This window comes from Aptenodytes forsteri, unplaced genomic scaffold (genome assembly GCF_000699145.1).
Source record: "Aptenodytes forsteri isolate BGI_AS27 unplaced genomic scaffold, ASM69914v1 Scaffold184, whole genome shotgun sequence".
Classification (NCBI taxonomy): domain Eukaryota; kingdom Metazoa; phylum Chordata; class Aves; order Sphenisciformes; family Spheniscidae; genus Aptenodytes; species Aptenodytes forsteri.
In genome coordinates this window covers 3536333-3557921 of record NW_008796078.1, presented here as the reverse complement: position 1 = coordinate 3557921, position 21589 = coordinate 3536333, and the positions used below count along the sequence as shown (strand labels likewise).

The 21589-nt window shown below is 36.5% G+C and overlaps 1 protein-coding gene across 1 annotated transcript in view; it reads left to right on the top strand.

Moving 5' to 3' along the window:
* The window catches only part of SLC9A9 (solute carrier family 9 member A9), a 239639-nt gene that overhangs the window by 48612 nt on the left and 169438 nt on the right, over positions 1-21589 (top strand). Inside the window, exons 5-6 of the mRNA XM_009286711.1 lie at positions 2034-2149; positions 10359-10464. Coding sequence (XP_009284986.1) covers positions 2034-2149; positions 10359-10464 — 222 coding nt within the window. The remainder of the gene's footprint in view (positions 1-2033; positions 2150-10358; positions 10465-21589) is intronic.

The following is a 21589-nucleotide window of genomic DNA, read 5'->3' as shown; positions in this document are numbered from 1 at the left end:
CTGCACGTTTAAGGAAATTAAAAAAAAAAAAAAAAAAAAAGCATAATTCTCTGAGTTTGCTGTTCTCTTTTCTCTGCTGGATGAGGGTTAACATCTCAGTGATTAAATCAACCATTGTTTACACATAATCTAAATGTATGTCTGTACTTAGTTGGGTTTATGTTTCAAAAATTGGACCTTTGCCATTTTAGCATTACCAAAATGTATTAAGTAGTTCAGGAATTTAAAAAAAAAAAAAAAAAAAAGCATAATATTCTGAGTTTGCTGTTCTCTTTTCTCTGCTGGATGAGGGTTAACATCTCAGTGATTAAATCAGCACCATTGTTTAGTCTGATCTTCAGTTTTATTTCCCTTTGCAGTGCAGCCAAGAATTGAACGGTACGTGAACTAAGACCAGGTTCTGTTAGTCTTCTACTGTACTAAACTTTATGGCAAACTTAGACCTCCTATGTCAATGAAAGACTCCTGAATACAATTTTGTCCAGTTTGTCTGCAACCTTGTACAGACAGTAAGCAGAGACATACTGAAAATATTGAGTAATGTATAAGAAACAATGCTAAAGACCAGGATGATGTCTACACTGGGTATTTAAAGAATTATCATGTCCAAATCTGCCAGATAGTCAAAATTTAATTTTATTTATTATTTTAAAATATTTTTAACTGAGTCAGAAGAGTATCTCTGGTCAAAACTGCAAGCAGGGTTGGGCAATTATTTCTAAAAGGCACGCATATGTTCACTTCCATTACTGTTGACTTTTGAGACAATTGCAAATCAGGATAGCAGCACCACAGTCAGTCTTTGAAGAACTCAAACCCTTAAAGAAAACATACTTGTGGTGGGGATAAAAAGACTAACTGCACTGCAGGGTCTTGAATTGTTGTTCTCTGGGAATGGAGAGAAAGGGAGTTCATCAATCAAGGAGACCCACAGCTGGATAAATTCTTTTAGAACAATTGGTGGCTAACTGTTTGCTAGGCAGCTTATGTAAATACATACACAAATACTTAGGACCATTGGGGAATTCTGTGGTGACCTATTTGCTTCCCTCTTCATGTAATAAGTTAACTGTACTTCAGAAAATTTACAGCTTAGTAAAGTATCTGAAAACAATTTGTAATTAACTCTCAGGCTGTTTGTTTAGTAGCACTTTATCTGCCGCTCAGATCTTCTGTACTTACGTGACTTCAGAAACATCCTAGTATAGCCGAGGGCAAAATGTAGCTAAGTATGTGAATGCATGTAGCTCTGTTCAAATGATTTTTTTAAAGTCTGTAGTTAGAAGAGCACAGTTGTCAATTTATGTGTTGTATTTATGGAAAAGGCAATGGGGTTTTTATTAACTAGATTGGAAACATACAAAAATTTAAAAATCTGCTACAGGTTCTAACAACAAGTGGATTCCTTTTTTCAAGATATTTCAAGATTCTTGTTAGAATACACATCTCAGATAGCATTGCCTAGTTATATAAACCGATGATAACATTTCCCGTGAAATGTTGTGAGGATTTAGCAGTGCAATTTTGAAGTGTGACTTTGTTGCCTCACTGTCATTGTGAGTTCTTAAATATCTGTCTCATTTGGAGACCTTATCTGGAACTTTGAATCCAGCTAACATTTAAAAGCTGATAGAATAAACAATTCATTTAGAAATATTAGAGCAAGCAACAGAGCTGATAGTGGAACTGCCTTTGTTTAAATGTTCTACATTAGACAAATTAGTCTTAATAATGTCTCCTTAAGCTTACATTATCTTTCCTTTTGAAAAATAAACAGCTAAAAGCATTGTCCTCTGCTACAGGCAGATAACAATTATTCAGAAAAGTCTTTGCTTTGGAATTGTCTGTGACGTTTCAATAAAATACTTGAACAGTTAAATAGGAAATAGAATTTTTATATGATAGCAGTTTATGTTCAGTATTCACGTGATACGTTTATTTAAATGAAGCTGAAGAGAAGAACCTGCTTAATACTGTAAACTAAGCGCGTTACATACTCTGTCTGAATGCCTGTCTTATCTTTCCCCTGACAGGTTGATAATGTATGGTTTTGTGAAGGCCATGGTACACATCGGCCAGTTAAAAGGATGGGAATTCCATTTCACTGACTGTTTATTTTTTGGATCACTGATGTCTGCCACAGATCCAGGTAACTGTTTAAAATAAATTACTTTTTGAAAAGTCAGAAGAGTAAAAAAGAACATAACAACTGCATGTGCCATAGAAATGTTCAACGTCTCTGTTCCTGATTTTTTATTCCCATAGCTGTTAAATGTCTGATATTCTGATAATCATAAGGCAAATTGGCTCCAGAAATCCCTTCTGTTTGTTTTAGTAACTGGTTTACCTATGTTTAAGTCACATACTTTATAAAAGAAGTTGCTGGGGAGATTGGAAAAATGTTGTTCTCCAGTCTTCAAGACACCTATCTGTTCATTGCTGGTATGAGAACTGCTGTAACGCTGGAGCCTCACAGTTAATAATTTAGACATTGCACTCGTGTGATCTAACCCAGTTTGAAGTTACGGAGAACGTAGCTTTCAGATTTGGCCATATAAATACTGTTAACAAGGTATCAGTTTACAATTTGAATGCAGTGTATCTTGATAAATACAGCTCTAAAAAGATAGATACCAACAGGTTGACTTGAATTTGCAGATGTGAGATTTAAAGCCTAAAGTTACAGTAAATAGCCAAGTCTGGGAAACAGACTCAGTGAATTTTGGAATCACAGAATTAGAGAATCATTTAGATTTGAAGGGACGTCTGGAAGTCTTCTAGTCCAACCTCCTAGTCAAAACAGGGCTAACTTCAAAGTTAGCCCAGGTTTCATAGATTTGTCCAGGTTTTATTACGTTGAAAACGTTAATAAGAGTACTCTGATATTAAAAGGAAAGTACTGCTTTTTGCATCTGTGGGACAATAGTGAAGGAGGAGGTGAAAAAAGGATTTTTTTCATGTTATCTACAAAGAGACAAAGTACAGAGTCTGCAAGGGTACACTGGATTTTTGTAAAATTTTCAGTTGAGCTGTTACAAGAAGTGGAACAGAAAGCATTTTGTGATGCACATGACATGCTGCATTAATGTTAACTACCCTGAGAAGCTTCTCTAAGAAACTTATGAATAAATCTTTCAAATGCATGGCTATTAAAAGAAATGACAAAAAGCAACATTGTTCTACAAATTTGTTCCATTCTTTAAACGAACCCTCAATATTTAACAAAAGACTTTGAGCTTGTGATTTATCATTCTGATGGCTTAAAAATATGGTGTAAAACAATTTATTTCCACAAAACTGGTTGTTGCAAGATCGCTGTAAAAGCTGCATCAAATTGTTATTCTCAAATCAATCCAAGCACCCAATATGCTGCCACTAATCACCCAACTACTTTAAATAAGATTCAGCACATGATTGGAGCCCATCCTCAGAGCAAGAGAAAAACACAGAAACTGAAAGCACAAAGAAAACCTTGGAAAACAAATTGCTTATTGAATAAAAGGTTGCTTACAGCTTCCAAGTCCATTTCTTGATTGTGCTATGAATAGAGTTTTGCAGTTGGCTTAGTTTCTTTTCCCATTTTCCAGTCCAATACTATTTAGTTTCACAAATGAACGTGTTGACTTATGAGGAGAAATATATAAGACAAATGCACTGATTTTGATTATAATAGTATGAAATCACCACTGATTAATCTGGAACAATCATGAGAAAAAAAAGAGAAGCTCCTCTTGCGCTGGAAGGAATAAGAAGTGACAAGGATTACTTTTCCCAGAGTTTTAAATAGGCTTAAAAAACTAACACTGCAGCAGAGAAAACTACTTCTAGTGTGACAAACTATCATTGATTAATACTGTTGTTAATTACTCTTCTGCTTATATAGTGTCTGTGCCTGTCCAAGAATTTTTTTTCATGTTGTCTTGCTCCCTCTGTTATCTATTCACAATATTCTAAGCTGTTTCATGTTTTTACTAATCTTATCTGTAAATTTCAGTCGCTCAAAGACTTAAGAGAATTTTGAATGAATATATGCTTAATTAAATGGTAGACATTGCTGAAAATATTTCATTGTGTTGTAGGATTTGCTGGTGAATTATATCTCAAGCCATGTAAAGAGCTCATTGGGATTCCAAAATCAGTTAAAATATGGTCCCCTGGAGGACTGATACATACTAGGGCATAAAATAATCAGTCTAATGATTTTATATGTGATATCTAGCTTTAAAAAAAAAAGAAATCTCTGGTAAAATGTTGTTAGTGTTATAGAAGTAGGATAGAATAATAAATTACTGTCCTAAGATGAAATAATAAATTCCTGTCAGATTTGCTACCTGATTTTTCATTTAATTCTTCACTGCGTAGGATTATAAGCTCATTTCAAAAAGAGATTTAATTTCCCTTGGCTGCGGAAAGCAATTAAGTCTCAAAAGATGTTAAAAACTGATCTGTTGACTTGACAGAAGTCGTTTTGATTGAGTTCCTTATTTGTAATAGTAAAGATGACTGGTAGATGTTTACATGTTAAATGAAGAATTGTACTACCAGGGCAGTAAACAAATGTATGCCAGCTAAAAGTTGCTAATATTGTTAGGAAGAAGGAAATAATGTCATAGCACTCTGTAGGTTTTAGTTTTGAAGGGTATTTGAAGATCTTCAATACAGAGATTTTTGCATAAAATTAGTTCAGAAGAATTGCTCTTATATGCTATGGGTTCCCTTCTATAGAAAACTAGCACTTGAACTAAGATTAAGAATTGAATTTATGACTGGATATACTTGGGACTGTGTCTTGCATTATAGACTGTGATCCCTAAACATCTGTGATACTTAGGGATGCCTCAAAAAACTCTCACGACTTTAGAAAGAAAAGGTGGAAACTTTAGGGACGAAGCAAGGTTACTTTCAAGTGAATCATTCATTTTACAGGAAATATCTCCTTCCGATAATTTATCATTTTCAGCAGAAAAATTTTCTCATTTCGAGACTTCAGGTGAGAGGTTTTATTTCCAAGAAACAGAATTTTAAAATTCCCAAATTCTCCCTTCATTAGTCTTTGATTTAAAACATCAGACCAGTATTTATATTTTCCTTTATTCTGATCAATAGGTATCATTTATCATGTAGTTGGGGAAATCATCTCTTCTTATTATTTCATCTGCTTAACACAGCACAGATTTCACCGCTTCGCTGTTGAAAGGGTTTCCCTTGTGTTAGCATCGTGTTTTGATTTCTAATATAACCTGACTCTGGAAGTTTTTTGGTGTGATCCCTTCAAAGGAGATGGAGCAGTTCCTCCCTCTGTTCTGGGAGGAACACATCATTCATCAAGAGCAGCAAAGAGACTGTGGAAAAGGTGCTGGTGTGGGAAGTGGAGCCCCCGGCTCTCGGTCCCTGAGCATTAGAGACCTGCAAAATGAAACTGCCTCACGTGTGAGCACGGATAAGGATATTCTGACAACAACTGTCCTCTGCAGTCAAAAAGCAGACACGGCAATAAGCCCCAGCAATAAGCTGCTTCAGGGTACCAGTGGTTGTAATGGAATAAGGTGAATGACAGAACAAAGCTGGCACATGAATGAAAAGATTTGACCTCTGCCTTAGCCACAAATAAATAGCTGAAAAGGACAAACTTTGGCAGTTTGTCTTAGCTGTTGTTATTAACACATTCTGTGCAATAACCTTCCAATCCAAAGACATTTCATGTATCTTTAGCACTTCGGGTTTTTTTAACTTCTGACATTTCAAGCATAGAAAACAGATTTACCTTCACGAGGTTTGCTGAAGCACAGCTATTTCTGAGCTATATGAACTCCCTTACCTTTGGTCATATTGATAATCACAAGGCTCTTCTCTATTTGAAGTTACTATGGTTACAGCTGAACTGAAGATGTGAGTTGCACTGCTGCTGTTATTGATAAAATTGGATATTTATCAGAAAGAGCAGTTTCTGTTTCTCATAAAATCAAAGGATTTTGCATTAGGAAGCAAGGTAATACAACTGGTTTTATAAGACTGTTTATAAATGTGTTTTTAATTAAAATATTTTTATGCTTTATTCTTATTCACCACTGAACTACTCTGTGAGTAGCGTGACTGATAAGTAGGAAAAGGAGACTATAATTAAAATTGGAATTGTTATTTTTAGAGAAAAATGGATAGGAAACATAAGTGAGATTTCTCTCATCTTATTTTCTTCCCATTTGATACTGCCCTCCTAAAAGAATTTAGGCCCATGAGCTATGAAAGATATTAATAGTTCTAGTAAGAAGACTGAGGTACAATAATACCAGTACTTTATATAATGGTCTCATTTATTTTCTGAGCTTCCTTACTCTTTTCAAACACAACAGCAAAGAAGTACTGGATACAGTTAGCTTAGGGATTGTTGTAGTTTGCTGATATTTCAGTTAGCCATAATTTTTACAGGAATTAATAACGAGCCAATTTGTTTCTACATATGTGAAAAGATATCTGTCACAAACCAGTTCCACAGACACTTACTCTGACTTGGGTACAACCCAAATCATGCTAGGCTTAGCATCTAACAGATATTACCTCAGTCCATGAAGTCAAAGAAGTGAATCAGATTGCTGTTGGCACAAATACTGAGAAAATCTTAGCTGCTTCATTATTTCAGGCTTCCCATCACTGAATTTTTTAATGACGTTCACAGCCCTTTCTGAGTCAGAAGCTCCGATACATTTTTTTTTTCTATTTGTGTCACTTTTCTACTGCTACAAAAGATGTTTGTTTGCTGTCTCCCAATTACCTGCCCTTCTAGCCATCTAGTTCTTTACCTATCTCTATCTCTGGCCTCGTATGCGTAGGTGGAAATAAGAGGTGAAATGCTGTGTACTTTAATGAAAAGTACTTTGGTATTTTTATAATACATATTGTAGCTAATGAATTACACAAGTCTTTGAGTAGTTACCGCACAAAAAACAAGCCCTACTTACTGTTCCTCAAAAGTGCCTTCAGAAAGCCAGGGAGGCCATACTTACTGCAATGTAGTATCTATGATCTTTACTTAGATATCAAAGTTCTCACAGATTAGATATGTTACTGTTGCATATGATAGCAAATACTGATTTTTTTAAATCAATTCTCTTAAGTTTTAAAGTCATCCGTCATTGACAAAACATGATGTGACTACTTTGGGCAATGATGACTATTCATAGAGTATTATTCTATCCAGAGAGTAATTTAAATTAACTTGCTTCCATAGCAGAGTATCGCATCCCCTTTAATATGCCCATTCTGAACTATATCCATAGATTCTCGTAATTAATGAAGGCAAATGTGATCTTGAGGAAATGACTAGACAGTGATTGGCAAAATAAGGTGAAAACGTTTTATTGAACTCTTAAATGGGGTGGATGTGCTAAAGATTATGCAGTTCTCTGTTCTTATGCAGATACTATTTAACATTTTCATTGATGAGTTGGCTAATGCAATAGAGGATGCTTCTTTAATGTATAATACTGTGCTGAGAGGAGATTGCAAACACTTTGAAGGACACGATTAGAACTCAATATGATTCTTGCAATGATTTAAAATCAACAAGATAAATGCTACACTTAGAAATAATCAACTTCATAGATAGAAGATAAGAAATGAGCATTCACTGCTGAAAAGGATTTCAACTTTACAACCTGAAAATGAGTCATCAGTACCAGTACATAGCAAAAAAAGGAAAACAGGATTTATTAATACATGTTCTACAGCATCTTTTCACTCTGTTTCTTGACAGCAAGTGTCAACTACAGTACTTGGATCTGATTTTGGGCACTGTATTTCAAGAAAGATATGGACTGATTAGAAGCAATTAGAGGGCTAGAAAACATTACTGAAAGAAGAAGATTGAAAGAAGTGAGTCAGTTTAGGGAGGAGATGTCTGAAATGAGTCTTGGAATAGGCAAAATGTTGCTGGAACGAAAAAGGGAATAAACGTGACAAATTATTCATGTCTCATTAGGCTAGGAATGGAAATTACAGACTTGAAGAGCAGGAGGGGAGATTCAGGTTAGACATTCAGGAATAACTGCACATACAAATTGTATGAATACTGAAGAGCAGGTTAATCTCCCTTGGGATTTGTGGAACCAGCATCACTTCGGTTCTTTAAAAACAGATCAGATAAATATCTGTCAGCAGTGGTATGGCTGAAGCTTGCTGTGTCTCGGGCCAGACAAACATAGGGACAGAGCAAGGTCTCTCTTCCTACAGAGACCAGAATTCTTCAGTCAGGGACAGGCAATGCTGTAAAGAAGATCCAATAATCTCCACTGGGAATGGGAGAAACATTTGAAATGGAAGATACTTTGTGAGAACTGGGTGAACTGGGGAGTCTCTCTCAGAAGAGGCAATTGATGCATTGCTGTGTTGCTTTCTTCATTATTTTGCTTTCATTTGAAAAGGTTTTAAGTCAGATTTTGGGGGTAGAGATGGGAGAGAAAGCAAGAAGAGAAAGCTGTTGTTTTCTTAGGAGGCAAGAGGAAGGAGAGGAATGTGTAGGCATCTGTCTAATTGGCTTGGCCTGCTACACATACATACCAACAGTACATTGGACTTTGATTACTATTTTCTTTTCCTTCTATCATTATTGCAGGGACTATTAATGTGAGCCCAAACTAATTAGCTAATAAGCAAAAGCTGGAAGTGGCAAATAGTTTTAAGAAAACAAGTCTGTTGTTATGCCAATGATATCAAAGAATGGGAGGCTAAATTAGGTCCACATTTAGCACGTTAAGGCAGTGTTGCTAATCAAGCGAAAACCTTAATATAGATATTGGTGAACCAAGAAAATATCTTTGGCCAATAAAACTCCTTCCTGCACCTTTGAGCTCTTCTGGGGAAAGAACTCTTTTCCTAGTTTAAATTATAACTGCACTGGGAGTAGATGGGTGAGGTTACCAGGATGGTTAAATATAACTAGCTAATTTAAATATAGCTATATCAGCAAATGTTCAGTTACACACATCTCCTAAATTGTCTTCTGTAGAATAACACTTCCAAAATTCTTCGAAGTTAACACATCAACAGAGATCACTTTGTCATAAAATCTCACAGGAGAACTGAGAATCTATTTTGGGTTTATAAACTGATTTTTAGATTACACAGATATTTTAAGAAACCATTACGTTATCAGTAATGATTTCAAAGTTCCAAGAAATGTTATTAAGACAAAGCATAATCACCTGTTCATGTTTTTGTGTGAATTATCAGCAGTCATCTCAACGTAAAAGTATATAATTTTCATTCCTGAAATGTCAGATGTTAACACGGCATCCCAGAGGCACTCCTAATCTTTGGGATTCCTGGGCTGTGAGGATTGAGTCAATTGCACAATTATGTACTAGAACGAGCACCAGTGAAGCAGTGAGTTACTGTGTAATTTTTAACCATACAAATAACTGGGGGCCTTTACATTAAATTCTGTTTGAAAAGAGAAAGCTCTGCTTCATCCATGCAAAGAGAGAACAATAATATCAACACAGAACAGATAGCCTTCTTCCTTTGGAGATTATGAAGTGCTAGGTAGATCTTGGGAAGGATTGTGATCCCCTGTTTACAGGTAAGGAAACTGAGGTATAAAACAACTAAGGCATCCTTTAATATCTATAGGACTTAACTACCTGAATATGAGCCAAGTGTCTAAATGCCCTTGAGGATGTTTATCTAAATGATTTGCCCAACTTCAATTTAAATTCAATACACTATTTTTTTCTATTGTACTGGTAAGCTAAAAATCAAATATAGCATATAACTCAGGGAGAAGGAAGGGACTTAAATTAATGATATGCTGAAGGAACTTTAAAATGGGTTACAAGTATCAGATATCCTGATCTGGATGAGAGGGCTTCATGACTACAGATATGCTACACTTGAGGTGAAAGTGATTGTGCTGCTGGTGGGACAGGGTATAGGGTTATTATGCACGTTCCTCAGTGAACGTGCAGATAAGCATTATATCCTTCTTAAAATAGGTAAACTGCTACTCTCATCACACACAAAGTCTATGGCAAAAGCCAACTCTTTTCAGCACCCTTATTTCTCCTTGGTCACAAGATCAAAGTCCTTTATGCACAGTAAAATATGCTGTGACATTTTCATTTATGCATGGTTCTCTGTGTGAGAAGGAAAGTTTTTTCCTAACTCGGCTGAAGCACCAAAACTCACAGACTTGCTGGATTTAAGGATCTTCTATACTTCAGCTGATCCTTTTTAACTTATTGTTATCCACTTAGGTAGTAAATAGGACAGGACTTCTCAAAACCCATATTCTAACATTGCTTTATTTCTTGAACTGCCAGAGGAATATGAAAATAACAAACTCACTTTGCTTTGTCTCCATACAGTGACAGTCCTGGCTATTTTCCATGAGCTGCATGTGGATACAGATTTGTACACGTTCCTGTTTGGAGAGAGTGTCCTAAATGATGCTGTGGCTATCGTGCTGACATAGTAAGTACACCCACCTCCATTCTTTACTTGGTGAGATAACTACAAGCTTTGATTGCTGATACAATTCTCACTGATATAGTCTGTGCCAGTATAGATATAACATTTGAAGATTTCATTACAGAGATGTAGTTCTGGAGTTGTTCTTCGTTTGTTAAACACCAGAATTCCAATATTGTTAATGGTAACTGTGTACCCAGAATGCAATTTTAGTTCATTATCTTCAACCTAGAAAGCAGTATATTCTGTAAAATGGGTAAATTTAATTTAATATGATTTCTTTTCTCATCTAAAGATATCTTGAAAAAATAACGCTGAATGAGCACCTAGGACACAGGGCAACTATAACATTGGAGACAGGTTCTCTTTATTTTTTGCAATCTATTTTCCAAGATTAAAACCACAAAGTGGTACACAGTAGCTCAGTTTATCTACTTCCGCCTATTGAATCTGACAGAGCTTCAGCTGCTAATATTATCTTAAATTTATATATAGCCTTTTTATTCTCAGGAATCCTCAAACAGATCACAAATGATGGGCCAAAATCACACAAGTATGTGCTGTCCTAAAAACACAGATGCTAAGTACATGATTAACAGGATCTCAAGTTAACTCCACTCTACATGTATTATAAGCTTCCTGGAGCTTTGCTAGAAATACAAATAATCCTCTCAGATAATCTTAAAAGTAACAGAACTCTGCAAAATCAAATTCAGTTTTCCAGGATGCTTGAAGATGCTTCACAGTAAGCCCCAATTCAGTGCCACCTTTCTCCTTAAAATACAGTTCCCTTGAACGAGGATTTATCCTATCGTTCACAAAAAGACTTTTACAGAGTTTACAGTCGTTAAAAAATAGCCTTTATATTTTGTCTGAAACCCCATGGAGAAACCTATAATAGTTGAATTGCAAAAAAAACCAAACAAAATTGTTTCACAATACAAAAAAAATAGTATTCCTATTTAATTTATCATTCTCAGTCAATTATCAGTCTAGTTACATTCACCTACACTAAACTCCTCACATTGTTTTTAGAGCAAGAGTAATATTTTCAAATGCTGTCAAGTGTCTGAACATAGCATTTCATGATTAGATACAGCACGGCTGTCACATTCAGTGACTGTGGTTGGAATGTGTCACTTAGCAGAACATCTAGTACATCCGAGAATAAAATGCGCAAAAGGAAAACGAAGCAAAGAATAGAAACCTCAGCAGAGAGAACAGATAGAAAAGCATTAAAGAAGCTATTAGAATTGGAAAGAAGCATGTAGGTGACAGAAAGACTGAGATTTTTTTTTTCTCTCTCACTTGGCTTTGTTTAATGAAGGCCTAGACATTTATAGCTCATTTAGACTCTTCATCTGTTAGTACAAGGTTCCTATAGACTGTGGAACAGTTAGGCTACAAGCAACTCCAGGAGACCCAAAATATTTTAAGTGTCTGTAGTTTTCAGTCGCTGTGACGTCAAAGCACATGGATCTCTTCAAAGGTGCAACTCAACTGCAAAGCAAATCTAGATAGAAAAGTACTATCAGATAGTACCTGATTCATGAGTTTCTAACCTCTACTCTTCCCAGTACTCAAGTCTAGGTTGTGACCCTCAGCCTGCACATGGATACAGAAATCGATAGGAAGGATGCCTGATGCAAATGCTGGCTATCTCCTTCTCGTGTTTTCTTTGCTGTACATGGGAGATTACAACTCTCTTTTACTGTAGAATCTCTTGTCACTGGAAAACTAGTGTAGTTTTCTATATATTCAGTGTGACTGATACCTTGATTTCTCGAATATATTTAGTCATTTGTAGAGACTGAAGAGAATATATGACATCATCAGTTTCACATTTCATTAATTTCTGGATTAAATAATCAGCTTCTGCACAAATACAATGTTCCTGCAACCTAACATGATCTTTATTTCTGTAGCCTTTTAAGTAAAGTTACACTGTTAATAATGTCAGCTTCAGTGCATTAACACCCCACTAAACCAAACCGAGTTTAAATGAAGAATATTATTTTTCTGTCACTACAAAAGAGTGACAAAAGCTAGGTTTTTTTCTCTGTAACACACTGCTTTTCAGGATGGTGCAAACACAACATGTTCATAATTACAGTAATAGGGAACTATTTAAAAAGGTGTGAGAATAATCTTTACAAATCTGGAAAAGCAATAATAAGTCATTTTGTACACCACGTAATGGTAAACAGAAAATAGAATAAAGAGAATACACGGTGTCTTTCACCAGCTAACAAAATAACCAAGTTAATGTCTGCAGGAGTGACTCACTGCAGGAAAGGGAGGAAGAGAAAAGAGGGAAGGCCCTTATGGTCAGCTGTGGCAATTTGGCAAGGTGAAGGTCGTAGAGCTGTCTGCCAACAAGGCTTTATATTGATATCTCTCTTTTCCTTCAGCTTCTCCCGCCAACCTCTATTTTTCCTGTGCTGTTTATCCTTTAGTTTAAGAAGGACAGCAGCAGGATCAGCTACCCCTACATTTTTCATATGGATTTAATAAGTTGCATGAGCTGCTGCAACAGTATGTACAGACACTGTGGCCAACTGCACTCAGAAAATACTGATCAAGCACACGAGTTCTCCAGGCCAAATTAGCAGCTCTCCTGTAGGCCATCTTGCCATACCAAATACCTGGTTGTTTGTGATAATTGCAAGATTTCATTTCTACTGTGCTATTTTAAGATAATCCATGCAGGAGGGATCACTGTGAATCAAATTGACAGTAGTGGCTGCAGAAATGCTGACAAGCTGTTGTGCATCTGGGAGAGCTCATACACACGAGGGCCTCTGTAAGCAAGGGTACTGTAGATGTAGCAAGGATTTTCTCCTATATAGGTAACTTGCAGAGTTGCTTACAACTTCTCATTATTAGGACAAAAGTCTCCTTTTAATAAAAAGTCTGTGAGAATTGTCACAGAAAATAAACATTTTGGAAGAAAACGAGGATTTAAATAGTCAAAATGAGTCGGTTTTGAGCCTGTTTTATATCAAGGATTCAAGATATTTAAGAAAAATATTAACAGAGCCCTACAAGACAATACTTACTAAATGACTAAACATGTCTGCTTTTACCCAGAAAAACCTATATGACTAATTATGCCACAGATATTTCCTAAGTACTTTGTTTTCCGGGAAATTGACTTGGCACCCGTGTCCGCTTTCCATGTCTATTCACAGCATAAGCTTTATCTGTTGAAGTACTTTATATGTGCTAACATTAAAACAAACAAATAAAACATGTGGGAAAAATAAGATATTTAAGCTTCTTCTAAGTGTGTTTAAATATGCTTATGGTCTTTATGATTAGAGATTGTTTCACTCTTTGGAATTTAATTTTAAACAACCGATTATGACAACCTTTTATGAAAAGATCTTTCCAATCATATTTTTATTACAATTTTTAAGAAAGAAATCATTCTCAGTTCTTGATACATTGTATTTATTACCACGAAGTTTACCTGAGTTTATGCTGTAGCTTCCAGAATGAAAGAATACCATTTATGATTATGTTTCTTGTAGCACTGTATCATAATATACACAGCACAGAATGACTTCTTCTGCTTTCTCGGGGGTTGGTCTATGATGTAGTGAATATTTTCATAAAAGATTCCAGATTATAGCTTTTTTTACCACTGTTTGTACCCTCTAACTCCTGGGTTTTCAACTTCTTCAGCTTTTTTGAAAAATATTAACAACAAAATTTAGCTTACAAATGTTCCAGCACACATAAAGCTGTTCTCTTAGCTGTACATTTAACCTTCTGCCATCCAGTTCCCTCAACATCATAAAGCAGTGGTTTGTTCAACTTCAGATATGCGTAGGCATTCAGGACGCAACATTCAAGGTGATCTAATTCATTCATAGATTTCAGACCCAGGAATGTTTACCATTGCTTAGGTTTGTAGATAGTACTTTACAGACTAATACAATGGACCGTCTGTGTACTTAGGCACTTACTAGCTGCGGACCATATTCTAAAGATCAAAATTGAGAAACATCCCAGTAACTTCAGTTGGAGTTGTGTGTGATGAAGACTGTAGAATCTGTCTGAAAATTAATAACTTATGGATATCTTTGAGCAAATAAGATTAACCTCTTACTTCACTTTCATTTCTTTTTCATTGTTCTGTCTTCACACGATATATCACGTGTTGAAGAAAACATCCGCATGCTGTAGGTTTGGACTTAGCATAGTTTTTGCACATTTGCAGAGAAATTTGATGAAGAAAGTGTGGAAGAAGTTGTAGAAAAAGCATTGAATAGCTTGAGATGTGACTGAAAAGTAGATGAACAGGTCATTAGCATTGAGACAGTATATTTAGCAGAGCTATTTAATCTTTCTCATGCTGAGTGCTCCGTGAGTGCAGGATGTGGAAAGCAGTAATGAATACTGATATGTGTTCCCTGCTAACAAATTATCTAAGAGAACGTTACATGAGAGATGTTTCCATTGTAGTCAATGTCAGAAGTGTTTGTATCATCATTATGCGAAAGACATGACAATTTCTCTGCTGGCTCTGTACCATTGCTCAGTGGGCCCGATGGGTTTCGTCCCCTTCCTAGAAGAGGTGATAGTGTGGAAGTCACATGGGCAGCAGGGACATCAGCGTACGGCAGTGTCTTTCACAAGTAATCAAAACAAGTGAGTGGCAGCCGGGGGACGCAGGACATGTGACATTGTGACATGTGTGACGTGTCAAGGAATGGATTTACTGGCTCTGTAACATGCAATTGAGAACAGGTTGATACATGAATGAAGTGGAAATCCTGGAGACAAAAAAGCGTGGTTGAGGATCACATGGCAGTGAAGCCAAACAACACAGAAACTAGCAGACATATGAAATGAAGACCTCCCATTCAACATGCTAATTGCCCTAGAAGGCTTAGAAGTATAGATATTTCTGGGCAGAGGAAAGTAATCCTGCAAGCATAGTTTTCTTGTGAAGTTTGGCTTGCCATGTTTAAGTAAAGTACCTGGTATGTAAAGGAAGAGATGATAACCTTGGAGGTTCAGAAGAAGGTGAAGAGGAAAGTAAACAAAAGATACTGGATTGTTTTGAAATGGATATCCTGCCTCTTTTGTAAACTATCTATCGGTTGTATAGATTCACGAAGTTCATTCATGCCTATTAGCAAAAATTAGGCAATGGAAGGCCCAGATTTTGACACAGTCAGGCTGTAAGGCTCCCTTTGCAAAAGTCTAGGACCAGCACCGAAAGGCTAAATTCTTAGAACTAGGTAAGAACTGGAGGTGTAACAGATCCTGTTATTGTATGACCCCTTGCTGATAAGAACAGTATTTGTTGGCGAGATGCATATTTCCACTGATGCTCACAGATGTAATATTGTTTCAGGAATTCAGTGAGCCTCTATTGGCCAGATAAGATGGTCTGGAACAAATAGGTAACATTCCTTTTTTTTTCTTTTTCTTTTTTCTTTTTTTTTGCCCCCCAAAAATCTGTGTTGGTAGAAGGGTACTGCAACCCCCTTCTACATAATAAGCTTCTATGGATTGGTTCAAAGATTTACCAAGCAGTTTACCATGATGAAGAAATTTCATTTTCCAAAGTTCTTGGAACATAATTTTTCTCTAACAATAGATATATTTCAAGTCCATTTTTCATGATGTAGCTACCGCATATAACACCATGTCTGTGCTTGATAAATTAACTGTCCATAGAATCCAGACCCCTTCTTAATAGTTTAAAAGGCTTGAAATTTATGACAAATAGTTTGGAGACTGCCCATTTCATCTTGCTTTTGTCTTTCCTTCTTTAGGGTAAACAGAGCTTATCCGCTACAGTAGGATAAAGTATAAAGGAGGAACTTTAATTATTCAATGTGTTTGTGATACCAGGGCATAGTATTGAGGGGAAAAGGGGCAGAGCAAATTGATAAAGGTGATGGTCGGCTGTGCTATGCCCAGTGAGGAAATCCCTTGTAAAAGTAGTTTCATGGCTCCTCTTAAATATTTCCAGGGTGGACATGAACCAACACGTCATAGCACACCTCTTCTCTGCTCAAAAAATACTTTCATTCTAGTCTAGTAGTACCTTATACAAATTAATATCATGCTCAAACCATTCTTTCTTGGCAGAAGTTCTCCTGGAAGCTCATATGGGGCTTTCTAAAATAACACAGCAAAGGTAACTGAGACAAATTTATTGAAAAACAGTATCCATTTCCAGAGGAAATAACTCAAAAGCCAGAGTTCAGTTCAGTTTGTGCTGAGCACCCTCTAAGGTTGACATTTCTCAGGCAGTGATCCCTATAATTGCCTTAGGAAGTCAAGAGAATTCCTTCTGTCACACTGGTGATTCTTACTGATAGGTACAGGCATGATATTACTAATTTTAGTTCAGTTCAGATCTCTTCAAAATAGAAGAACCTCTTTTGAGCAAATGGATCTCAAATAGAAAATTAATAAGAACCTTTAAACCTTTCTGGTTTTAGTTATTTGTTTACCTGTATTTCTATTACTTATGTGGTTTTAATTCTGTTATTATGTCATTGAACTTGAAGGTAGTTTACACAGGAGTAAAATGTAATCAGAGACTGAAGAAACAGACATTTGACAAACACCAAATATAGGTACAAATACTCAGTTTGTTTCATTTAACTTGGTCATTGGCCTGATGAGGTAACTATCCATTATCTGCAAGTGTTACTTTCCTACTTTTCACAATTTCTAATTATGATTCCGTGTTTATTTTAAATTAAAATCAGCAGTTCTATAAAGGACATGAAAGATATTGTAACTGTGCTGTTGAATAATGAAGCTGGGAGCTGGGATTTGCAGGAAATAATACCGGCTTTGAAAGCTACGATGGGTGTCTCCTTGATGCATATCTCAGTAGATGTGAGGCTCCCTTTACGATTATTTTAAGCTTTCTTCTTTCGTCATGAACCGTCTCTAATTTGGACCCTTTGCCCTTCCATTTCTGGAGAATTATTCTGTACAGATTTTGCAACAGTTTGATTCCTGAACCCCCTGAATAACAAATTTTGCAAAGGAAAGACAGCTGAATGTTCTCATATCATATTTTTCCCTTAAACAGTATTTATAGTCAAAAGGTGGCCTTTAAAAGTGACGTCGTGGGCTTCCATATGTAATATCGCAAAACTTTTTGTATCGTGTGTAGTGATACAAAGACTTTCCTATCAGCCAATACTTTGTCTTTGTTTCAGTTTCCTCCTCATCTGTAGGTAACTGGGAGTTCATTCAGTCTAAGAATACAGTGAAGTCTGTCAGCCTGTATCCCATACCCCCTGCTGAGATTTATTAGGCATTGTTAGCAAATAGCAAAAAATATGATTGCTTCAGTATTGAGTCATCACATGAAAAAAAGAATGTTTGTTTCTCTATTGCCCTTGTATTTTTAGGCTTTTTTTTAACCACGTATCCATGCAATTTCTTAGTGTCTTTTACTATACTATTTCAGCCACTGGAGTGAAAAAGAAACTCATTTAAGTTCTATTTATTTCCAACATGTATCTGAGTGCAGTCAAGATGTTATTCACACATCCTAGGCATCTCAGTATGTAAATGAAAGTGTAAAAAAAAAATTCTATTCATAAGTAGGCCCTTATGCACACACAATTAATAGCTTTAGTGTACCTACACGGAAAACTGTTCAGCCTAGGTATTTCTTTTTCAAAAGTGTATCTTGCCAACTATTGTAGAAAGTATGCACAGAGACACGCTTCCAGCCAGGGAAGAAAAGAGGGAAATACGATACACCTGTGCTATCAGACAGATGACAAAAAGGTAAAAAGGATTAACACATGCAACATTTTCCTGCTTATAGAAAATAGGTGGCATATAGATTTCTAAGGGTGGGAAGAGATGGTGAAATGGGGATGAAAGAGAAAGTAAGAAATTGAACTGATGAAAGCAACAAATAGAGACTGTGAAGACATGGCTAGACAAAAGAAGCAAGAGTGAGAAAAGACAAGACATGGTGAGAAACCAAGATACGGCATACCTTGTAAATACAGATCATGACAGTGATGCATAAACCTGTAGCTCGGACTCTTGTTTTCTCACAGGGATGCAGAGGAAAACCTGATTATTTTTCTCTGGTACAATTTTGCAGTTTTATGTTGTTTTGTTAGGAATGTCTATGTTTGAAATCCTTAAGTAGTACATCAAAATGTGCTCCTGAACTGTAAAGAAACTGTGAGAAGTATAGGAATTAGGACAGCCAGTTCTAAAGAGTGGTGCATTGCAATCAGGTAATGAATCTGAATTCAGAAAAGGAATGAGATTCTGCCAGAAACACAGGGAGTTGCCCCCAGACCCTTTCTTTGTAGCTGTCTTTATGTAAATTAATTTGGCAGAACTGGAGGAACTGAGGCTTCCAGGAGCTCAGTTTGAGCAGTGGTAGGCTTAGATGGGTGGTTGCCTTTGCAAAACCTGACCTAGAACTCGCAGATCAAAGTGAGACCAGCACTGGACCACAACAGGCATAGGAAGAGTTGCTCCGTGGTACTGACTTGCATGACCTTGAATCCTTGACAAAGATTTAGGGATTTCAATGCCTGTGAGCTACAGTTCTGGACAAATGACTAACTGGATCTCTGGAGTCAGCCATAGCCTCAGTCCAGATAAATACTGTTTGTGATTTTATTCCCACAAACATTCCTGCGGAGGGATGACTGTAACACTGTGGAGGGGAATAAAATAGAATTAGCTGAAGACCTGGAAGAAAGCAAAATGCTGGATGGAAGCTCAGCCCAAACATTTCACTTACTGGTTCCCCTTAGACAGATGAATTTGGCTACTATTCCCAATATTGTTAGAAAGGCTTATGTACCAAGCAGCCATTCAATCAATCAAACAGAGTAACTTATAAATTAATACAGCAAGGAGTTAACTGTGCAACAAGTTAGTGCCTGATTTTAAAAGGTGGATGAGAAATCCTTTCCATCTATTATTTCTATAATAATGAAATTATGGTTGTCCATCTGCTCTTTCTACCTTTGAGGAAGGGTTTAGTCCCAGCTTATTTTGTTGATGATAATTAGAGTTTCACGTCACTGACCATCTGGAACAGGAGATGTGAGCACTGGGAAACTAACCAAACTTGCTATTAGCAGGAATTTTAAAAGAGCTTCTTTCCCAGAATAGAGGAAATCCCACATAAAATGACGGTGTCCTCGCTTAATAAAACTTCCTTTCTTTTTTCTCCATGAGCCTTACTGTACAGACCAGTGTTGTGCTTAAATTAGGGGGAAAAATACTATGGAATTTCTGTAATGCTTGTTATAGCTGGAATTTCAGTATGAAAATGGAGACGTGGAACAGAATGTTTTCAGGAGGTAATCCTCATCACTATGTTTTTTTCATTTTTTAATATTTCATCTCCCTTTTTCCAATATCAGCTCCACATTAAAATTCTACTTAGCTTCTAGTTCATACGTGGCTAAAGGTCTTTCTAGCTATAAGTAATCTAATTGGCTCTGGTTTTTTTATGCAATGTATTTGAATAGGCAGCCTTCAGTTGCAGTCTGCTAAGCTAGAATAGATTTTAGTGAGTACTGTTATGGAGATTGCCCTCAGGGATGTATGAAAATGTAGCTTAGCTCAAATCAGGTGGGAATGTCTGTACTTGTCATATCCAATCAAATCAGACTAGCTGCAGGTATTTCTGTCCGCTTATACACAAACAAACTGATAACATTTAAAAAGATGAAATGCAAGCTCAGAATTAAGAACGCTGCTTGCAGTGCTTGCAAATCACATCTAAGAGGCAATTATTTAGCTACATTTTCCATACAAATGACCAAATTGGCATCAAAGCTTCTTCATTTCAAAGATTTCTATTGGGAACTCTTCAGAATTGAAGTACACCCTGGTACAAGTCAGCTTGGTTTTTGAGCTCTTCCAGATGTTTTTTCTTATCCAAACAACCTTTCTTTAGTGAATAAGGCAGATTTTCTGAGAGCAAGATAATTACATACAGAGTCTAATTCTACTTACAGAGACAACTCCCTTTTAGTTTAAAATGAAGGTATTGGTACTATTTCCCTTGAAGTGTTCCAAAAGAAAGCTCATTTCATCCTCTCTGGATGAGATACTGTACATAAGAGTCTGTCTGGTACTTGCAGTAGATCAACATATTTTTCAAGTCTTCTTGGCAGGGAAGACAGAAGAGGAGTATGTATCAGAAAGGTGAGGGAGAGCTTGCCATTTCACTTACTGGGTACCCACCAATACCTATTCACTGTTCAAATGCTTTCCAGAAATGCAGTATTGAAGAGTACAGCGATCTCAAAGAGGCAGAGGTTTTGTTACAACAGGATAAACCCCCATCAAAATTCTTTTATTCTTTGGAGATCAGGTTGTGATTACATGAAAGAAGAACCTGTTCACACCGTGGGAGAATGGACTGCATATTTCCAGTGGCTACCCAGGAGCACTAGGAAAGACTGAAGCCTCTAGTGATCCCCCTGTGAACCCCTCCAGAAGCTATATGCTCTTTATGCAGTTTAATTTGAATTTCATCATTCTAACCTGCTCTAAGTCCTTTTTTTTTTTTTACTAACAGCAACATCAGGTAAACTGGTTCCTGCTGCAAGCCTTGATCTTTTACGACTCAAATCCTTAAGCTACTGAGTCTGTTAGAGTGAACTGACATAACTCTACATTAAATTCTTTTGCATGTGCACGTGTACATATATACTTATGTTTGCATGGAGAAATCATCCATAAAGCACATCAAAATAATACAAAGGTTATAAAGTACTCAAAAGTTACATAATGCCCCAAATACGTTTTCATGTCTTACAGAAGAGGAGTTGAGAGGCACCTTCTGTAAACTTTTTAATCAAACGTAATGTTTTGGTTTATTTTTTCATACACAGAAACCTCCCTGTCTCTATACTCAAGACACTATTTCAGTGTGCATGTTTCACCTTTTGGATTAGGAACTTTAATGTTTTCAGAATATACTTTTGTCACTTGAGCAAAGAGACTAGAATCATAGACTAGTTTGGGTTGGAAGGGACCTCTAAAGGCCATCTAGCCCAACCCCCCTGCCGTGGGCAGGAACATCTTCCACTAGATCAGGTTGCTCAGAGCCCCATCCAACCTGACCTGGAATGTTGCCAGG